This window comes from Hippopotamus amphibius, chromosome 3, assembly GCF_030028045.1.
Source record: "Hippopotamus amphibius kiboko isolate mHipAmp2 chromosome 3, mHipAmp2.hap2, whole genome shotgun sequence".
Lineage (NCBI taxonomy): Eukaryota > Metazoa > Chordata > Mammalia > Artiodactyla > Hippopotamidae > Hippopotamus > Hippopotamus amphibius.
In genome coordinates this window covers 122,988,399-123,007,754 of record NC_080188.1, presented here as the reverse complement: position 1 = coordinate 123,007,754, position 19,356 = coordinate 122,988,399, and the positions used below count along the sequence as shown (strand labels likewise).

The window sequence follows — 19,356 nt, the reverse complement described above, 5'->3', positions numbered from 1 at the left end:
ATATAGTTGATTCACAATATTCTGTTAGTTTCTGGTGTCCAGCAAAGTGATTCAGTTGCATATATTTTCAGATTCTTTTCCATTATGGTTTATTACAGGATTGAATACAGTTTCCTGTGCTGTACAGTAGGACCTTGGTGTTTATCCCTTTTATATCTGTTTTCTATCTGTTAATCCCATACTCCTAAGTTATCCCTCTCCTCCCTCCCCACTTTGGTAACCATAAATTTGTTCTCCATATCTGTGACTCTGTTCCTGTTTTGTAAATAAGTTCATTTGTATCATATTTTAGATTCCACATATAACTGATATCATATATTTTTCACTCTTTGACTTACTTCACTTAGTATGATAATCTCTAGGTCTATCCATTTTGCTTCAGATGACATTATTTTATCCTCTTTTTATGGCTGAGTACTGCGTACGTACATCTTGGTGTAGGCTTTTACACGCCAGGGGGCCTCCACGCGTGTCTGATGGGGGTGAGGTTGACATTGGCTACAAGTAAGGAGTAGGGTGATTTGCATTGACTTGTGACCCCATGAAGATGCTCCAGGAGAGCACCCTGCTGCTTGACCAAGATTTTCCCAGGCCCCTGAATCAGCATCTCCAACATGGGAGAATGACAGGGTCTCTGGGGGAGGATGGACTGAATTCATGTATTTACAAGGTATTTAGAACAGTATGCAGTGCACAGTAAGCGCTCACGTGTCAACACCCACCGTGACTCGGGAGACTCTGGCTGAGGGCTCTCGGCTACCCTGGGCATCCCATCATCTACCTGCTTGGAGACACGGCCAGGACTGACATGGTCTTGGGGTTCTCTCCCCTTCTCACGATCTCTTGCTCTGTAACTTCTCCCTGGGCCAGGTGTGGCCAGGTGGCCGGACCGTCATTTCCCTCATGATTATAGGATTGAGCTAAGATGTAGTCATGGCATTAGTCATCACGAAACATCCCCATTGGAACTGGTGGTCATCTGTGTCCACTGGAGGCTCTGGCCTGGGCTCCCAGGGAAGGGCACTTGTGCTCGATCTGGGTCTGCACCTCCATCTGAGCAGCCCCGGGTTGTTTCTGAAATGGGACTCATGGCTTGGAGGGAGAAAGGAGCTGTGGGAAGCCACCCCAGGTTCCCTGATGGGACTGGAAATTCTGCTCCAGGCCCTGGAATTTTGATTTCCTGTTTGGCCTGGCACTTGACCTCCCCTCCCCCAGCCCACTACATAATCGTCTCTGGTGCATCCTCTCCCTCCCCCTCTAGGATCCGTTTCCTCATCTGTAAAAGTGGGGTTTGCACGAGATCATATCTGAGGTCCCTTCGAGCTTGAGAAAGCTATGATTCACCTCGCAGCCAGCCCCTCACTTTTCCCGCAGGCTTCTTGATTGACAGTGAGAAGGAAGGTAGGAAGGAAGAGACACTGGGAGACGTGCATCCTACAGTGTACGGGACTGGCCCCCAAGGCAAAGAAGTATCCTGTGCAAAGTGTCAATAGTACCGAGGTTGAGAAACCCTGCTTTAGGGAAGGAGAGACAGAAGGGAAGAAATGATTTAAAGGGCAAATGCATAAAAATGCCCCCACCCATGATGTAATTAGACAAATGGTAATGAAAGGGAAAATTTAGGGACCAAAGGAAATGCCAGGGAGGAAGGTTTGTAAAGGCGGAGAGACAACATCGCTAGCGTGGGAAAGGATGTTTGTAAGGTGACCGCAGTGGGGGCTGGGAAACTGAGCGGCTGGCCTGACAGTACAAACCAGGGCTGGAGGGACCACCATCCCCCCTTCCTCCCTCACTCTGGAAGTTGCTGCTCCTCTGTGACGCCCCCTACGGAATTTCAGCAGTTCAGCCAGTCAGCAACGGTGCCTGTTAATGCCACCAAGTGGCTTTAAGGTAACAGCCTGGATGGTCCAAAGACTTAGGCAGTCATTACTGACTGAGCATTATCATGTGAGCCGGTCATGTTTTGTTTTTTTCTATGAGACCTTTGCTCCAGGTTGAATTAACAACCAATCCGTTATTTCCACCATGAACACAAGATGCAAAGAAATGAGCATAGTGTCTTCATGACTGTGGAGGTGGGCAAACATTTCTAAAAGGGAAGATCAAAAGCACTTGTAACCATAGAAGAAAAATGGGTAAATGGGACTTTATCAAAACTGAAAACCTCTCTTTATCAAAAGACACCATTAAAAACATGAAAAAATGAAAACTCTAATTCAAAAAGACACATGCACCCCAATGTTCATAGCAGTACTGTTCACAACAGCCAAGACATAGAAGCAACCTAAATGTCCAACAAAAGATGAATGGATAAAGAAGATGTGGTATAAATATATATATTTGCAATGGAATATTACTCAGCCATAAAAAAGAATGAAACAACGCCATTTGCAGCTACATGGACGGACCTAGAGATTGTCATACTAAGTGAAGTAAGTCATACAAAGAAAGGTAAATATCATATGACTGCATTTATATGTGGCATCTAAAAAAATGATACAAATGAACTCATTTACAAAATGGAAATAGACTCACAGACATGGAGAACAAACTTGGGGTTACCAAAGGGGAAAGGGAGGGGAGGGGTAAATTAGGGGTTTGGGATACACACTACTATGTATGAAATAGATAAACAACAAGGCTCTACTATATAGCACAGGGAACTATATTCAATATCTTGTAATAACCTATAATGGAAAAGAATCTGAGAAACATATATATATACAGCAAAGTGATTCAGACATATATGTATACACATATGTCTGAATCACTTTGCTGTACATCTGAAACTAACACAGCATTGTAAATCAACTATACTTCAATTAAAAAATAAATAAAATTTAAAAGCCATCATTAAAAACACGAAAGGGAAAGTCTCAGTCTCGGAAGAAGACGTCTGCAATACATATATCTGACAAAGTATTCATTTCCAGAGTAAATGAAGAGCCACTATAAATCAGTAAGGAAAAGGAGAATGACCCAACAAAAACTGGGCAAAAACCTTACAGACACTCACAAAAGAGCATATCCAGATGGTCAAATAAACTATAAAAATGTGCTCAACACCATTACTCATCAGGAAAATGCAAATTTAAACCACAGGAAGATGCCACTACAGAATGACTAAAATAAAGAGCGAGCAGCAGGTGTCATTGAAGACATGGAGCCACTGAAAGTCTCATGTACTGCTCTGGGGGTGCAGAAATGGCACAGCCACTTAGGAAAATTGTTTGGCAGATTCTAGCAAAGCGAAAGCTATGTCTACTCTAGAACCCAGTAATTCCACTCACAGGTATATATACCCAGCGTGCATGCCAACAAAAAGATACGTACAGAATGTTCAAAGGAGGAACTCCCTGGTTGCCCAGTGGTTAGGACTCCGTGCTTCCACTGCAGGAGGCACAGGTTTGATTCCTGGTAGGGGAACTAAGATCCTCACATGCTGTGTGGTGTGGCCAAAAAATTAATTAAAAAAAAAAGGATGTTCAAAGGAGTTGTCTTCAAATCCCATCAACAGAAGACTGAAGACATAGATTGTGGTATATTCACACCTGGAGCGCTGTACACACAACCATGAGCGATTACACATTGTCTGAGTCCATTCATATGAAGTTCAAGGACAGGCAAAGAGAACATATGATGAGTCGTATCATGGTTGTATCTTGTGGGCGTATGGAATGAGATGGTGCAAGGGGGAGCGTTTTGGGGTGCAGAATTCATCTATATCTGGACTGGGGTGGTGGTATATACAGGCAAATAAATGTAAATGATTATCAAGCTGTCCACTTATGAGTGCATTTTATATACTTTACTGTATATATGTTATGCTGTGATTAAAAAAAAATGAAAAGGAATGCAGATTCCTATGTCCAAGAGAAGTAATAACAACAGTAATTTATTGAATACCTTATATGTGCCAGGCACTTTATATAGATTATTTCACTTCATCCACCCAAACTCCCCTCTAGGCCAGGTATTATTCTCATTTTACAGATGAGGAAACTGAGGCTTAGAGAGGTTCACTAGCTTGTCTGAGACTCACAGCTGGTAGGTGCGGGGGCCAGGACTTGAGCCCCACGATCCGAGCTCTTGCTGCTTGGCGTGGAATCTCAGAGTGATTCATAGTGCAGCATCAGAGCTTTCTGTTTTGCCTGCTACTCCTCCCAAACACAGAAGCCTTAGATACCATATTTGAAAGAGAACTTCATTATGTATCCTGATATTCCAGGGACTCAAATCCCTCTACCTTCTTTCTTTTCTTTTCTCTTTTCTTTTCTTTTCTTTTCTTTTCTTTTCTTTTCTTTTCTTTTCTTTTCTAATACCCTTTATGCATCCTTTCCATGAATTTGTTCCAATTGGGAGAAGAACTCATGGTTTCCTACCCAACCCATTCATCCTAACTGTTCTGTGTTGTAAATTCTCCGAGAATGAAACATTGGGTACTGGCTACAGCAGTCAAGGTTGTGAGCCAAGCTTGAATGCCAGCTCTGCTCCCCTTCCATTGTGAGGCTCTCGGGAAGTTAATTTCTCAAAGCCCTTGTTTCCTTGTCTGTACAAAGGGGACAGTGGTACTTACCTTATAGTCTCATTGTGAGGGTAAAATCAGGTCATACGTCAGGAGTGCTCAGCTCAGCCGCAGCGCCATACCAAGTGCTCGGAAGACGGTGGTGTAGAAATGTCAGAGCTTTCCATTTATTGATGCCCAATTCCTTCCAACTCTCTTATTATTATTACTATTTAAAAAAATTTTTTGGCTGCGCCGCACTAGCATGTGGGATCTTAGTTCCCCGACCAGGCATCGAATCTGCGCCTGCTGCATTGGAAGCTGGGAGTCTTAACCACTGGACTGCCAGGGAAGTCCCCCAACCCTCTTAAAAAGACGTAGCACCTTGCTCCTCTAAACCATTCAACACACGTTTGAAAAAAAAAAGAAGTTATGCTAATGATTTCTCCAGAAAGTGGAGATGCAGAAGGAAGGGGGCGGAATCTCAGTGCTTCAGTGAGGGAGGGGGAGGGGGTCATTGTCAACTAGATTGGTCAGTGACAAGGCATCATTTGTGTGGACCTTTAAAAATGGGTAGGATTTAGTCCCAGAGAGTGGACCAGGAAGGTCATTTTAAGTTGGGCGAGCAGGGAGGAGGTGGTACCTAGAGGAGGTGGGGGTTGGGGAATGGTGAGCCCGCCATTTTGGTTGGCGCCTAAGATTTATGTCAAGACTAGTGGCCGATCAAGTTAAGGAAGACCGGCTCCAAATAAGGTCCCACCAGGAAAGCTGGACCTTTTCTAGAGGATCTGGAGTTGCGGAACGTTTTTGAGCAGGGAGTTGTAGGAGGAAGCCAGGATGTGCAGGCCCATGTGGGAGGTGAGATCTACTCGGCCAGGAGGCCAGTGAGGAGAGAAACCTGTGGGTCCAGGTGGGGATGAGTTGGGTGCACCTTGGGGTGGAGGTAGTGGGATGGCAGGAAGGTGCAGGTAGATGGCGGAGGGTGGTGAAGGACCCCTCAAGTCTGGGAGCCACTCTTCTGAGTTTATGAAGCTGGGAGAAAGTCACTTTGGAGATGATGAAAGGAAGTCCTTAACGGCTAAGACCCAAGGGCGTGCATCACATCCTGCCCTGGTTCCTCACCTCCTTCGGCCTGCTATTGGCACCTTCTCAAGAACACACTGTCCTCTTCTGGCCTCAGACTCGCACAGGGCACCTGAAGGACATACACTGACTTTCTGTAAGCTTCCTTTCCACCCTTGCCACGTAGGAACCCACAGAGGGAGGCGTGTCGAGGCCAAAACAGATCCCACAGCAGAATCGTTTCCAAATCGACCCCTCCCAAAGGCAAGAGTTTGTTGAGATGCTCGTCCAAGGGGTGTGGGGACCTTTTTTTTTCTCAGCCTGTGCAAAGTTAACGAAAGGCCTCCTGATTTTATGGAGAGATGCAAACAGTGTTTTGAATAAAAATCCCTTTGTTTTTGTTGTTTTACAGGGCTGTAGCCGTGGCCAGGAAGAAATCCGCCCCCTCCGAAGGTTGTTTTTGTGACCGTTCTTTGGAGCATTGTTCTAAAAATGGGAAATTACATATTGCTGTGCCAAAGGAAACAAACACCTGCAGTTAAAGGAATACCTTCCACGAGGTGGCTTTTAGAGCCCCAGCCGGTTCTGGATGCAGGGCTGCTGCACCAGTTCTTTTTGGTGCGTTTCTTTTTTTTTTGGCACACAGGCTTAGTTGCTCTGTGGCATGTGGGATCTTCCTGGAGCTGGGATCAAACCCGTGACCTCTGCATTGGCAGGCAGATTCTTAACCACTGCGCCACCTAGGAAGCCCTTGGTGTGTTTCTTTACTTCTAAGGGGATTGGGTTTGTAACCAGAGTGGGCTTTGGCAACGATGGGGCTCAGGTGATGGGTCTCACTTATTCACTCAATAAACATCTATCGAGCATCTGTGCTGGGTCAGTCGTGGTGGTTTTCATTACTCCCTTCCCTGGTGTTGTTAAAATTACTGGGAGTGTTGGCTACAGGCAGGGACTTTCTGACACTATTTTTCAGAGTCAGTATCTGACTTCTGCCTCCAAATGATGAGAAGCCAGAGAAAACAACAGCTCATTCTCTCCTTCCTCTCCTTTCTTTCTCCCTCTTTCTTCCCTCTCTCTCTCCTTCCTTTGTCTTTCTTCTTTATTAGTCTACAAAAATAAAATAGCTATTTTCAACATATCAGCCAATACATTTCTTTAGGCAAAGGATTTTTCTTCCCCTCCTCCTCCCCCTCCTCCCCTCCCTCGACCTCGCCCCCTCCCCCCCTTCTCCTTCTTCTTTTTCTTCCTCCTCTTCTTCCTCCTCCTTCTTCTTCTGGCCACTCCTCGTGACAGGCAGGATCTTAGTTTCCTGAACAGGGATCAAACACGTGCCCCCTGCAGTGGAAGAAGCACGGAATCCTAACCACTGGACCGCGGCGGGGATTCCCAGGCAGAGGATTTTTTTAAAATTTCAGGTCACTGGTGTGCAGTCTGAAATTCTTGTCTATGGTATTAGATATCGAAAGATAATTTTTTGGTTACCTGGTTAATATTTAACATTTTCAACATCAACATAATTGCAAAATAATCAGGTCTTGAAATGTATCCATCATGAAACGAATATATTTCAGATGTCTGTGGTTTCAAAGAATTCAGTTTTATAAGCTGATCTCATCTTTATGAGAAACAAGAAAGAAGAAGGGAGCAATGGGAAACTGAGTTTCTAACTTTTTGGGATGTGTTGACTTTGGTTAGAACTTCCTGCCCATGAAGCGTTTGCCTTCCTTCAGTGGGTTGGCCAGAGAGTGATGGCAGACCTTTGAGAGTCAAGGTTATCTCCCTGGGACCACTTGGTTTTGATGTGGTCTCACCCGGAAGAAGAGAGATGGAATAAAAAGGCTCTCCAGTCCTGTAATGTGCTTAATCTACTGTTTTAGTTTTCACGTGGGTCTTAACTTATCCAGTAGAGAAAAATCCCAGGAGCTGAGTTTTGACGGAATCATAAGGTTACCAGGTTTAGCAGGTGATAATACAAGATGCCTGGTTAAATTTGAAATTTTTTTAGGGTTTAAAAAAAATTTATTTCTTTGGCTGCACTGGGTCTTGCTTGCAGCATGTAGAAGCTAGTTCCCTGACCAGGGATCGAGCCCAGGCCCCCTGCATTGGGAGCCCGGAGTCTTAACCGCTGGACCACCAGGTGAGTCCCTAAATTTGAATTTTAGATAAACGATTAATTTTTAAGTATATATAGCTATGTCCCAAGCATTGCACAGGGCACAGAGGATGGAGCTTGGGTCTTCAGGTGACTTTGGGAAGGGGAGACACTATAGCCTGTGGAGGTGGGAACAGCATGGATTTGTCGCCTGTTTCAGTATTAATGTGTGTGCCTCATGGCAATGCAGGGGAGTGTCACCCGAGGAAGGAGGTCTGCAGGCCAGGAAGATGGTCTCTTCTGGGCTGGTGGCATTAGGAGATTGGCCCTTTGCTCTCCCTTCTGCCTCGTCCCTCCGGGCTGGCGGGAGGCAGGTGAGAAGTGGGTCCTGTTGTCCCTGGACGGCACTGCCTGGGTCTGCCTGGTGCTTTCGTGGCCTCGGGACCAGCCTGAGGGACAATGCGCAGGGCTCCGTCTCCCAGAGGCGGCTGCACGCTCTCCGAGCGTCCACACTGAGAGCTGCAACCAGAAGCACGCAGGTGGATTAATCCATCCGAGGCTAGTGGACGAGAGTCAGGAAGGTCGGGAGGCAAGCCCAGACTTGGAGCCGGTAAGTGTTCCTCCACTGCTCTTTCTCCCCGCTTCGGACCCCTGCGCCTCCCTCGCGCTGCTTTCCACGCCCTCCTCTCTGGCACAGGACGTCGGGTTAGCTTGCCGCGTGCTACACGACACCCACATTCCAGTCCTGTCCCCCAGAGGACTTGTTCGTCACCTTGCTGGACTGCAGGGTGTGGCTGCATTCTTCTCTCCTAGTTGGAGATGACCTCTTGTTCATCCCCATAGATGCTGCACCCCACCCACGGTCTGTGAATTGACAAGCCTAACCTGGAGGGCGATCTTATCTCCAAGCCTTGTCTACTGTTGTACCCCCAGCGTAGGCGGAAGAAGCAGTAGGATTTGAGTCCAGAGCACCTGGCAGGGCCAGGCTCCCAGGAGGGCCTCCCGGGCCAGGCAAGGAGTCTGGACTGTAGCCTGTTATCAGTGAAAGGTTTTAAGCAAGAGCATGAAAATGACTGTTTGATTTTTGGCAACCATGGGAAACGTATCACGGAAGGGGGCAAGATGGAAATCTTAGAGGCCTCTTAGGAGGTGGGCTAATGGTCCCCCAGGGATGTCCACGTCCTCATCCCCAGAAGCTGTGAATCTGTGAGGTTACATGGCAAAGGGAAATGAAGGCTGCAGCGGCATTAAGGTTGCTAATCAGCTGACGTTGAGATGAGATCATCCTGGGTTACTGGGGTGGGCCCAGTGCAATGACAAGGGTCCTTCCACATGGGAGAGGGAGGCAGAAGAGGAGGCCAGAGGCAGAGTGGAAGCTGCACTGCTGACGTTGAAAGTGGGAGAAGGGGCCAAAAGCCAAGGAAGGAAGGTGGCCTCTAGAAATTGAAAAAGCAAGGAAACAGACTCTCCCTTAGATCTCTGGAAGGAATATAGCCTGCCAACAATTTGATTTTTAATTCAGTGGAATCATTTTGAATTTCTGACCCGCAGATCTGTAAGATAATAAATGTGTGGGTTTTTTTTTTTTTTTTTTTTTTCAGCCATTAGGTTTCTGGTTAGTTGTTACAGCAGTCGTAGGAAACCAGTTAGAGGCTATTTGCAATACCCCAGGCCACAGATGGTGAAGACCTGGTACTAGAATCAGAGTAGAGAGAAGTGGGCACATTTGAGGTAAACTGAAAAGGAGATGGACTCAGAGGCCAATGGATAGATCCTTCCTCCAGGCCCAGTGCCCTGGTCGTCATCTCATCTGTCCCGGGGAGTCCCTGACCCACATCTCCATCCTGTCCTCGGGCTGAAGGAGTACCGACATGTGTCACCAGGACCATAAGAGGGAATTTTAAGGATGCTCTGTAGCCACACGCCTCGCAGTCACACAGGATGCTTGGGTGCTGCAGGCACATAACCAGATATTTTAGGAGTTATCTAGACTCTTGTCCTAGGCTAGGAATCCATTCACTTGATGGGGGACAAATCTGAGTTCCAAACCTCCAGTTGATCCATTCTGATGCTGGCGACCACGCATGCTGAGCTGAATTTATTTTCAGATGTATTTATTTTTGCAGGTACTGTAGTTTTATAATTTTAGTTTGCTCATGGAAACACGTTGGGTGGCTAATTCCTAAGGATTCATGTTCACATTGTTTCCATGCGCCCGTCGGTATGTTCCAAAAGTGCCTGGGAGGAACGTTCCCTAATTACACGTTGCAGAAGGCATTGTTTGTGTGGCTCCTTCCTCATCAATTTTCTTTATCATTTATCTGAGGCCCTTCTGAACAGCAATCACCCTACAGTGAATTACTACCCACAAATCCTCTGGCATTCGCAAACAGCACGCTCGCCTTCGCCATACCCTAGACATCATTTTATCCACATCGTCTTCATAAAGTTGATGAGGGCTGGTTTTGCTTCCTCTTCCTGCCTCGTGAATCATTTATAGATTTTTTTCTGCCAGGCTAACCTCAACCCACTCATGCTGAAGATGTAAAACTGCAGCTTTCCTACTGACCCATCAGTTTAGACTATAAAGTGATATACAAGGGCAAGTCCTTGGATTTTGCAACGTGACGGCAATGTTTGGTAATGACCACTCCTCTTTAGCTTTCTTCAAGAGTAAGTGTTCCTTTGGTTGCAGGTTGTGGGAGTAATATCCTTTTCAAAGAACAGTTTCACCCAGATTTACCACGTCTTTGACAACGTGATCAAGAAGAAATGTGGTCTTTCCCCTGGGCTCCTCAGAGGTATGAATGCTAAAAGTAATATAGTGCTAAAAATAGCTTTCTTGTTTTTAATCTTTTTTTTGGCTTCATGGAGATACATTTTACATTTTTTTCTTTACTTAGCTTGTGTGTAATACTTCACAAACACAGGGAGCTTATATTTACCTTGGCCTCCTTGTGCTTTAGAGTTTGGCATATTCATAGTGAAAAAGGCTGATGATATAATTATATATTTATATGATCCAGGGCTGGACACACTTTTTCTCCTCCTCCTCCTTCTTCAAAAGTAAAAATCATTCTTAGCTTGAGGTCTGTTCAAAAATAAGCCATGGCCTGAGTGTGGCCTGCCAGCCATAGTTTGCAGACTCATGCTATAACATAGACCAGAAAAACAAAAGGACAATAAAGAATCCAATGACATTCCTTCCTTTCTCTGGTTTCCTTCTGCCTTCCGGCAACATGCGTCACACAGATACGTGCTCTTTCTGTGGCTGCGATCAGTTCATCTAGCATTCTACTCTTTTAAAACTAAGTGTACATTTCTATGTGCTGACAGCTCACATTCTTCGGGTCGCCTACATCTGCAGCAACCTTGAGGTGGAGACTCCCTGCGATACAATTGGACTTCCTTTTATCCCCAGATACCTGTTGTATTTGCCCCAGGTAAATACTCCCCCAGTCGTGAATAGGTAATTAAAATTCTGAAACTTTTATGGCCCTGGATCCTTATCTTTGAACAATCAATACTCCCCTAGGTGGAAGGCTCACTGGAGGCAAAGGTATGTGATTTAAAGATGACCTGGAGGCAGACGAACCCCAGGGGCCTCCACAGTGAGGAAGTGGGGGTGAAGGGGGAGGCAGGAGGCCCCCCACCAAGGCCTCACCCTCTACCAAGAATCTTCTGGAATTACCAATCCCCCCTGACCTGCTCTGGAATTTTTACAACCACAGGCCCTCTTTTGTGGCAATGAGGGAGGGGTGCGATGCCTTTACAGCGTGTGTGTTTGTGTGTGTGTGTCTGGGCAAGCATGCGCACATGTGTGTGTTTTGGGGTGGGTGGACACTTCTCATCAGTATCACTTCAGTTATTAGCTCAGGAAATTCCTGCATCTGGGATCCTGCTCTCTGTAGGGTAGCGGTTGGGGCCTGGGCTCTGGAATCCCGGTTGCATGAGGAATAAACGAGAAATTGCAAAAATGCCTGCCAGCGAGTAAGCAATGAATAAACGTAATTATTAGGTTACTTGAGACTTTAAAAAATGGGGCGGATGGAGGTGGAAGGTCAGCTCCACCAGCGCCCCGTGGTCCTCCGTACCTTCGGGGCCATCGTTGCAGATTCTGTTGGACTCGCCCTTGGAATTGTTTGAGAATGGAATGATTACTAATTCCAAAAGTGCTGACACATCACTGGCAGGATTCAGCGGGCAGCAGCTTTGTTTGTGTGACTGTCCCTGCTTTCCCTCAGAATTCGGATGAAAAAAACCCTGAAAAAATCAAAGGAAAGCAATCAAAGATGATAAAAGATCCCTAGAGAGGAACCGTGTTTCATCATCTGTCCGGCGGAGTGAGCCGGACTGCGTGGGGCAACAGGGCTCAGAAGCTGCAAAGCTCTACCGGCGCATCCGCTCCTGGACACCTTGGTCAACACTGCCCCCTAGTGGCCGCGGAGGCACCGGCCTCTGAGGGCGGGGCAGGCGCGTCCCCGAGGGACCACGCTGCTTCTTGGAAAAATTCGAATGCAAGAGGTTTCTCAATCTCTTCAGCCGTCTCCTTGAGCGCTCTCTGCCCATGCCCACTCCATTCCCACTTCCCCTGTGCGCGTCCTCCCCTTTCATTCTACTGCTGGGGATGATGTGGGCTGGACAGGGACCATTTGCCACCCGACAGGGCGTGTTTGGGAGATATTTATATCCACATGGGACTCATCTTTAGGACGAGTTTTAGTCTGTGCCCATTTTGCTCTAAGGTGATTTTTTTTTTTCTCGACGCACCCTGAGTCATGTGGGGTCTTAGTTCCACAACCAGGGTTCAAACCCTCACTCCCTGAATTGGAAGCACAGAGTTTTAACCACTAGACCTCTTGGGAAGTCCCTAGGGTGAATTTTTATAGCAGTCATCAATAGTTTTTGAGCAGCTGATGCTGTGTGGCCTGTGCAAAGGCCCTGAGGTAGGGAGGGGCTGGTGGCTTGGTTCTTAAAGAAAGAACTGAAGGCCAGAGAGGTGGACTGCAGAGAGGGAGTGAGCAGTGGGAAGGAGGGTGGGAGATGAGAGCCAGTGACAGGTGCATTCTGCATTTGGAGTTTATGAGAAGAGCTCTGGGGAGCTTTGAAGGGCTTTACTTGGTTGGGGTGGAGGGAGTGGCAGAGGAAGGGGGTTTTCATTTGATAAAAACTACTTTGGCCTTAGTGTGGAGAGTGAACTGCAGGGTGCTAGAATGTGAGCTGGAAGCCAGTTAGAAGGCTCTCCTCCCTTGAGTTGTGTGGGTGAGGAATCGGTGGAGTGGCCCAGGACCAGCTGGGTCTGTGGACATGCAAGCAGTTCCCAGAGGTGCTTTGGAGGTGACTTGGTGGCTGGATGTGACAGTGCTGGAGAGGGAAGGGTCAGGGATGCTCCTTGAGCTTCAGGCCAGAGCAGCTGGGAGGTCACCAGGGAACTCCCTTTAGAAGGTTCTGAATTTTCTCCTGGGGTCCAAGAACAGGGGTCAGTGGGGCCTCAAGAAGGGTAGGAGCTCAGGAAGAAGCCCAGCAGCCTCCCCACGGTCTGGTCTGTGCGTCTACTTGGTCTTCTCTCTTGCTTCACCCTCTGCCTGCGGTGCTCTGTCCGCCTCCCCCCATCTCCTCGCATCCCTCCCATCTCTGCTCAGACCCTGAGTCAGGGGACCCCTGGGCTGGCCTGTCCACACTACTCTTGCTCACATCACTCCCTGTATTCCTTTTATGCTTTTATCAGAGTTCTATCTATCTATTTGTTTCCGTGTTTATTTGTGGGGAGCTGACAGTTTTCCCCGCTAGATCTCTGGCTCCCTGAGAGCAGAGGCCGCTGTCTTTTTCACTCTGCTCTACTTGGGCCTCAGTGCGGTTCTGGCACCAAGCAAGGGCTTCATGCATATTTGTGGGGTTGTGAAATCGGCTCCTGGGTTCCTCAGAGCTCCCAGCACTGCTATGAACACATTGAAAGTGCTGGTAAATACCCGGGGATTGATTTCATGCCTGAAGACTCCTTTGCCACAAGAAAAAAAAGGGTGGCGGATTCTCTTTTTCCGTGAAAGTTGGCTGGACAGGGACTCAGGGTACGGTAGGGGGACGGGGGCTAGTCGGAGAGGGGCTTCGGGGACGAACAAGAGCATCATTGCCAGTGGACGGTAGTAACCAGGTGCTGACCAGTCTGGTCCCAACCCACCCACCCCCAGCCTCTTCTGGGCAGAGACTGATGTGAATGGACAGTTTGACTAGCAGCCCTCCGTAATTTCAGCCTGGAAATAGAATGTCCTAACAAGGATGACTGATAAAGGATCTAGAAAATGCACGAATAGGGGGTTTTTGCTTTAAAAAATAGTTTGACAGGGGACTTCCTTGGTAGTCCAGTGGTTAAGACTTCGCCCTGCAATGCAGGGGGTGAGGGTTTGGTCCCTGGTTGGGGAGCTAAGATCCCACATGCCTCCTGGCCAAAAAACCAAAACGTAAAACAGAAGCAATATTGTAACAAATTCAATAAAGATTTAAAAAATGTGGCAAGTATAGAGTGGAAACAGCTTGCTCCTCAAAATCACCCCCAAGGACCCTGGATTCCTTATCAAGGAATCGAGTCTGTTCCGTCCTCCAGCCTGTTTCCTAAGTTTCTTACAGGAATCTGACCCTTCCGTAGGTGGAGGGCATTGTCATATGCTGGGTATTGCAGGACCGTCACAGGGCTACCCAGCCCCTCGCAGCACCCTACTGCTCTGTCAGAATGATTGAACCATCCACCATTTATCTTTGGGAGACGGAACTTTCTGGAAAGCGCCATCTTTGTTTGCAGGCATGTCTGGGTAGCATAATCACCTTAAATATTTCTTTTTCCACCCAAGAGCGGGAAGAAACAGAACACTTAATTTCTTTACTAAATGAGTGGGGGTTAGGGGGGTCAGCCTGAGGTCAGCCTGAGGTCAGATGCCACCCTGTCTAACCTCCTCCCACCCCCCCAATAGATCAAGTTTGAGCAAGGCCCTGGGAACGTTTCCAGGCCGGCTTTGTGTCCATGGAAGGGAGTATGTGCTAGAAGCTGATCTGACCACCTGTGGACTGGAAGTGAGACGGGCCCTGGGCCCCTCGGAAGTGTTTCCATGGGCCCTACCTTTCTTTTTGCTCTAACCTTACCCCAGCAGTGGCACACCTTCTCACTCTAGCAGGTGAATAAAAAAGAGATGGGGACACAGAGATGTGATGCTTGTACTTTATTGCAGGGAGCCAGGCGGGGCTGGTGGGGAAACATCTGGGGAGTGGCAGGGGCCTCGGCAGGTGGAGATCTTCAGCTTCTAAATCCTAAGCGCACTGTGGGCTTTTGACTACTTTGTCCTAAAACAAACAAAAAACCCAATACAATAGTGAATGACCGTCAAAGCCAGACCCAGAAACTTTAATGTCACCTAAGAGGTTCAATATTCCTGGGAGGAGCTAAGCTTGGATTATTTCTCAGAAGCTTCTTTAAAAAAGGTAAGATGGGGCTTCCTAGGTGGCGCAGTGGTTAAGAATCCTCCTGCCAACGCAGGGGACACAGGTTCGATCCCTGCTCCAGGAAGATCCCACACGCCGCAGAGCAACTAAGCCCATGTACCACAATTATTGAGCCTGCGTGCAGCAATGAAGACCCAACACAGCCAATAAAAATAAATAAATAAAATAAATTTATATGTATATTTAGAAAAAGGTAAGATGGCTGTGTTTTCTTCCCCAGGGACACTTGCACTGTGACTCTTATTCTCTCTGGATTAGAAAAGGGTCCCCAAAGTGGGCTGACCCTGCAGCCGAGGGACGTGGGGAACCCACCCCACGGGGCAGTGGGAATGGAGAGAGCAGTGTACCATAAGCTTCATTATGCTGGCCTTGGCCTCCTTGGGGAGGGTGTCCACCAGTGTCTTCAACTGGAACACTGCATCTTTCATGTCTTTGTCAGAGCTGAAGGGTTCAAGGGTAGCCTGATAGCTGGAAGGTGTGCCCACGAAGAGGTTTTCAAGGATATTTAGAAGGGTTGGGCAGACCTCTGTAGATGCTGGAGCATAGAAAGGAGAGAGTGCATGTATCCAGGCCCTTGTCTATGCTGGCCAGCTCCCTGCCTGGGCCTGGCCCAGATGCACACAGCTGGGCCTGTCAGCAACAGATGGCAGCCCTTTCATCAACGACCTCAAATGTGAGACCTGGTGGCGCTCCAAGCGCCGTGCAGATGCCTCCTGGGTGGTGGCCAGCTTTTCGTGGCTTGTCTGAGTCTCTCTCGCATTTTCTGGGCTGTGGTGGGCAAGGTGCTACTGGCTCTTTCTGTTAGAGTTCTAGGTAGTGCACTGAGAATAGAAGCAGCTGATCTGATCTTTTTGGTGTAGTGTCTGTGTGTGTGTGTGTATGGGGTGCGGGGGGCGGGGGGGGGGTCGGGCTGGGAAGAGGTTGCCGAGGGTTTTGGCTCCCACCAGAAACATGCCTCTTACCGGTGGTTAGTGATGGTGAAAGCCACACGTGACAAAGTCAGGCTCTGGCAGAAAGAGGCACTTGTGCCAGCTAAGTGTGAACTCTTGAGCCTGGCCTGGAAGAGGCATCTGCTGTGGGCTCTGGGCCCTGTGGGCTCATCCACATGCAGACACATCTCTGTGTCTATTTCTGGCCACACCATGTTGCCTTCACCAGAGTGTGTGCTCCACGTTCTGCTCCTTTTCAGGTCCCTGCCCCCAGGAATGTGGGGAGAGTCACCATCCCCTACTCCCTGCTTGCCCCATCTTCCCACTGAGTCTCAAATCCCCACCCTTGAATTTGCCTTGTGTGCAAACTCCACTGCCTGGACTCCAGGGACTCACTCAAAGTGGCCACTCCAAATCAGACCCTCTTCAGAACTTAGATCCCTGCTTTGTAACTTACTGTGTCATCAGGCAAGTTACTTTATCTTTCTGTACCTCAGTTTTCTCATCTGTAAAATGGGGATAATGTCCTTACTTCATAGGGTTGTTGTAAGAATGAAAAGAGGTAATATGTGAACCAGGTTCAGCACATTCTGATGGGTACGTTGTAAGTGCTAAATAAATGTTAAACCTTATTATATGTGCACGCACAGAAACATACAAACACATCCCAGCCCCGCCTCCTAGCATATTTCAGTCCTGTCTTGCTGAGCCACCCTGCTCTGTACTTGGCACTGAGATCTTCTAAAACGTTTCCATCCAAGTGATGTTATTTTCCCTTTAAAACAGACATCTCTGCACCATCGTTGTTTGCCCTGCCTCTTGGTCTTGGTTTTCCAACTCCCCTGTCACTCCCCAAGGTCATAAAACTTATCTCCATGGTTGTTAGGAAATTTTCAAAGTGAATTGGAATTTGTTTAAAATTTTTTTGTTGTAGAAGGAGTAGAAGAGGCTGATACAGAGTGAAAAACAGTTTGGTAACCTAGTTCCCAAAAGATCACGGGGCTTCGAGGGAGGTGTGATCCACACCCGTCCCCATTCCCTTTCTCTTAGTGACAGCTGCAGCTCTTCAGAGACTCCTAATTGTTTTTGCAGAGGACAAAAAATGTTTAGATATCTCCATTCAGAGTTGGCAGTTTCCCAAAGGGAAGAGCCCTTTCTAGACTATTCCTCTCTGCTCAGAATGGGAGATCTTGCCTTGGCTTGGGTTTCTTTGGAAGCCATGAGTCTCCTTCCAGCCCCTTTGGCAGCCAGAGTGTTGTGTTGACCCCAAACCTGGAGGCTGCACCCAGGTCTCTTGGCATCTCGGGGTCTGTCCAGGCCTGGGCTTTGAGACGCTTGTTCGTCACGCCTGTTCTGCTGGTCATTGCATCTGGGTGGGACATTCCTCCAACCCTGCCTCCGGTCTGTTCCATTCCTTGCACTTTTGAGGTTGTTGGATATTGAAGATGGGTTCCTTTTCAGGTTTCCCCACCGCCTCCGGGCTCTCCCCAAGTTCCCAAGATGGGCTTGTCCGCTAGACCCAGATCCCTGGCTGGGGTCAGCATTCCCACGCTCTCCTGGCAGCTAAACAGAGGGCATGGACAGCCACCCCCTCTCCCGAGCAGAACGGGGAGAGTTCTCGGGCCCAGCTTGGGGTAGAGGGCTCTGGACACTCACCACGACTGCAGAAGAGAGTCAGGGTGACCAGGGCGATGGCGATGGTGAGCTTCATGGTGGGTGAGAGGCTGGTGAGGGAGGCTCTGGCCGTATCTCTGGATCTGGTGGTCTTGAGGGAGATGTGCCCATCAGGGTACCTTCTTATACGCTCTTGGAGTGGGTAGGGCAGGGCGAGGGCTCCACTTATGCGACCACACTGTTTACTTGGGCATCAGCTTGGTGGAAAAAGCAAACATTCTCCTTTCTCAACCCAGTTTCTGTCCCCATTGAAACTGAGCTCACACAATGGTCACTTGGGAGGGGCGAACCCAGGGTCCAATGTGGAGGCAGCAAGGGTTCCTGAGTCAGAGGGTTTGGAGAGCTGGCCTCCTGTGCTGCTGTCTTTGAACCTGAGCACTGGGCAGTCCAGATCGACGGACAGAAGCAATTGTAGAGCCCACCTGGACCCATCACCTTGGGAAAAACGGATGTCTAAGGCCCCATAGCAGTGGTAGCAACAGGACTGGGGACTTAGGACTCCTGATACTCCAGTGGGCTCCTCTCCAAGGAGGCGGCTGGACCTTAAACTTCCACGGTCATGTGATCTAGAGCATCTCGTGGTCAGACTTGGGGGAGACCCTGGGCTGAAGCGTGTTGACAGATGAAGGAATTCTCCAGAAGGCCCCTGAGAAACCCAAGCCCCAGGTCAGGGTGGAGGACGCACTTTGCCAGCTGGGTCTGGAGTCGTGCCTTCCTGATGACAAATCCACGGGCACTTCAGGCCTTATTGCACTTGACCTCTTAAGGGCCTTGAGGCCCTTGCCATTTCCTTCTTGAACTGTTGTCTTGCCTTCGCTCCCATGACTCAGTTCTTTCCTGTTTTCCTCCCTGACTGACCTTCTTGTTCTTTAGACGTTGATTCTTTACTGACCAAGCTTACGTGTTGGTGGTTCCAGGCTGTGGCCATGGCCCCTTCTGACCTCCTGACACCATGTCGGCGGTCACCCCTTCCTTCTCTAACACCTGTGCCTTAAAACACAGGCTGGCCTGTGTGAAAGTCACCTCCTAAACGGCCTTCTGCCTCCTAGCTCGTTGCCCTCTGCCATCGTGGGAAAGGCCACCAGAATGATCTTTCTAAATCTCACTGATCACATCCTCCTCCTTCTTGAAACCCTTTTAAAACTTCCTTGGGTGGACAGGATAAAATTCAAGTGCAATTTATTACAAGGCCCTTGTCCACTGGCCTGCGCTTACCATTCGAGCTTCATTTCTTGACTCCCCTGTGCGGAGATTTAACCCTATCTTAATATTTGCTGATTTGGGAACATTCCTTGCTTTTCTTCACGTCTTTTTATCTTTGGACAAGCTGTGCCTCATGCCTGGAATGCACATCTGCCTTATCTCCTCCAAATCCTATCTGTACTTCAAGATTCAATCAAATGTTCATTCATTCATTCAATCAGTGCTGAACACCTGCTAGGAGTTCAGGCACTGGGCTAGGAGTTAGGAGTTGGCACAGACAGGGAGCAGCCCTGCCTGGAACCCCTTCAGGACAAATTTTTCACTGGGCTTCGAGGAGTGAGGTCAGCAGAGAGTGGCCAGGGGCCAGTCCCGGGGGTCCGCCTAGTCCCTGGAGGTCTGCC

At 48.3% G+C, this 19,356-nt stretch overlaps 2 protein-coding genes across 2 annotated transcripts in view; one reads left to right on the top strand and one right to left on the bottom strand.

Moving 5' to 3' along the window:
• The window catches only part of AHNAK (AHNAK nucleoprotein), an 88,408-nt gene extending 81,974 nt beyond the window's left edge, over positions 1-6,434 (top strand). Inside the window, exon 6 of the mRNA XM_057725833.1 lies at positions 5,979-6,434. Coding sequence (XP_057581816.1) covers positions 5,979-5,986 — 8 coding nt within the window. The 3' untranslated portion in view covers positions 5,987-6,434. The remainder of the gene's footprint in view (positions 1-5,978) is intronic.
• An 8,426-nt stretch (positions 6,435-14,860) lies between these two features.
• SCGB1A1 (secretoglobin family 1A member 1) lies at positions 14,861-17,860 on the bottom strand. The gene is made up of 3 exons (XM_057728970.1): positions 17,735-17,860; positions 15,497-15,684; positions 14,861-14,990 (listed from the first exon to the last, which is right to left on the bottom strand). Exons 1-3 carry the CDS (start codon positions 17,787-17,789, stop codon positions 14,958-14,960), a joined length of 276 nt encoding a protein of 91 aa, XP_057584953.1. The 5' UTR covers positions 17,790-17,860; the 3' UTR covers positions 14,861-14,957.
• Positions 17,861-19,356: the final 1,496 nt, after the last annotated feature.

Coding starts and splice junctions, on each gene's coding strand:
- SCGB1A1 (XM_057728970.1), bottom strand. CDS start 17,789: ATGAAGCTCACCATCGCCATCGCCCTGGTCACCCTGACTCTCTTCTGC. Junction 15,685..17,734: donor GACTCTCTTCTGCAGTCGTG/GTGAGTGTCCAG, acceptor TCTATGCTCCAG/CATCTACAGAGGTCTGCCCA. Junction 14,991..15,496: donor CCAGCATAATGAAGCTTATG/GTACACTGCTCT, acceptor TGTTTGTTTTAG/GACAAAGTAGTCAAAAGCCC.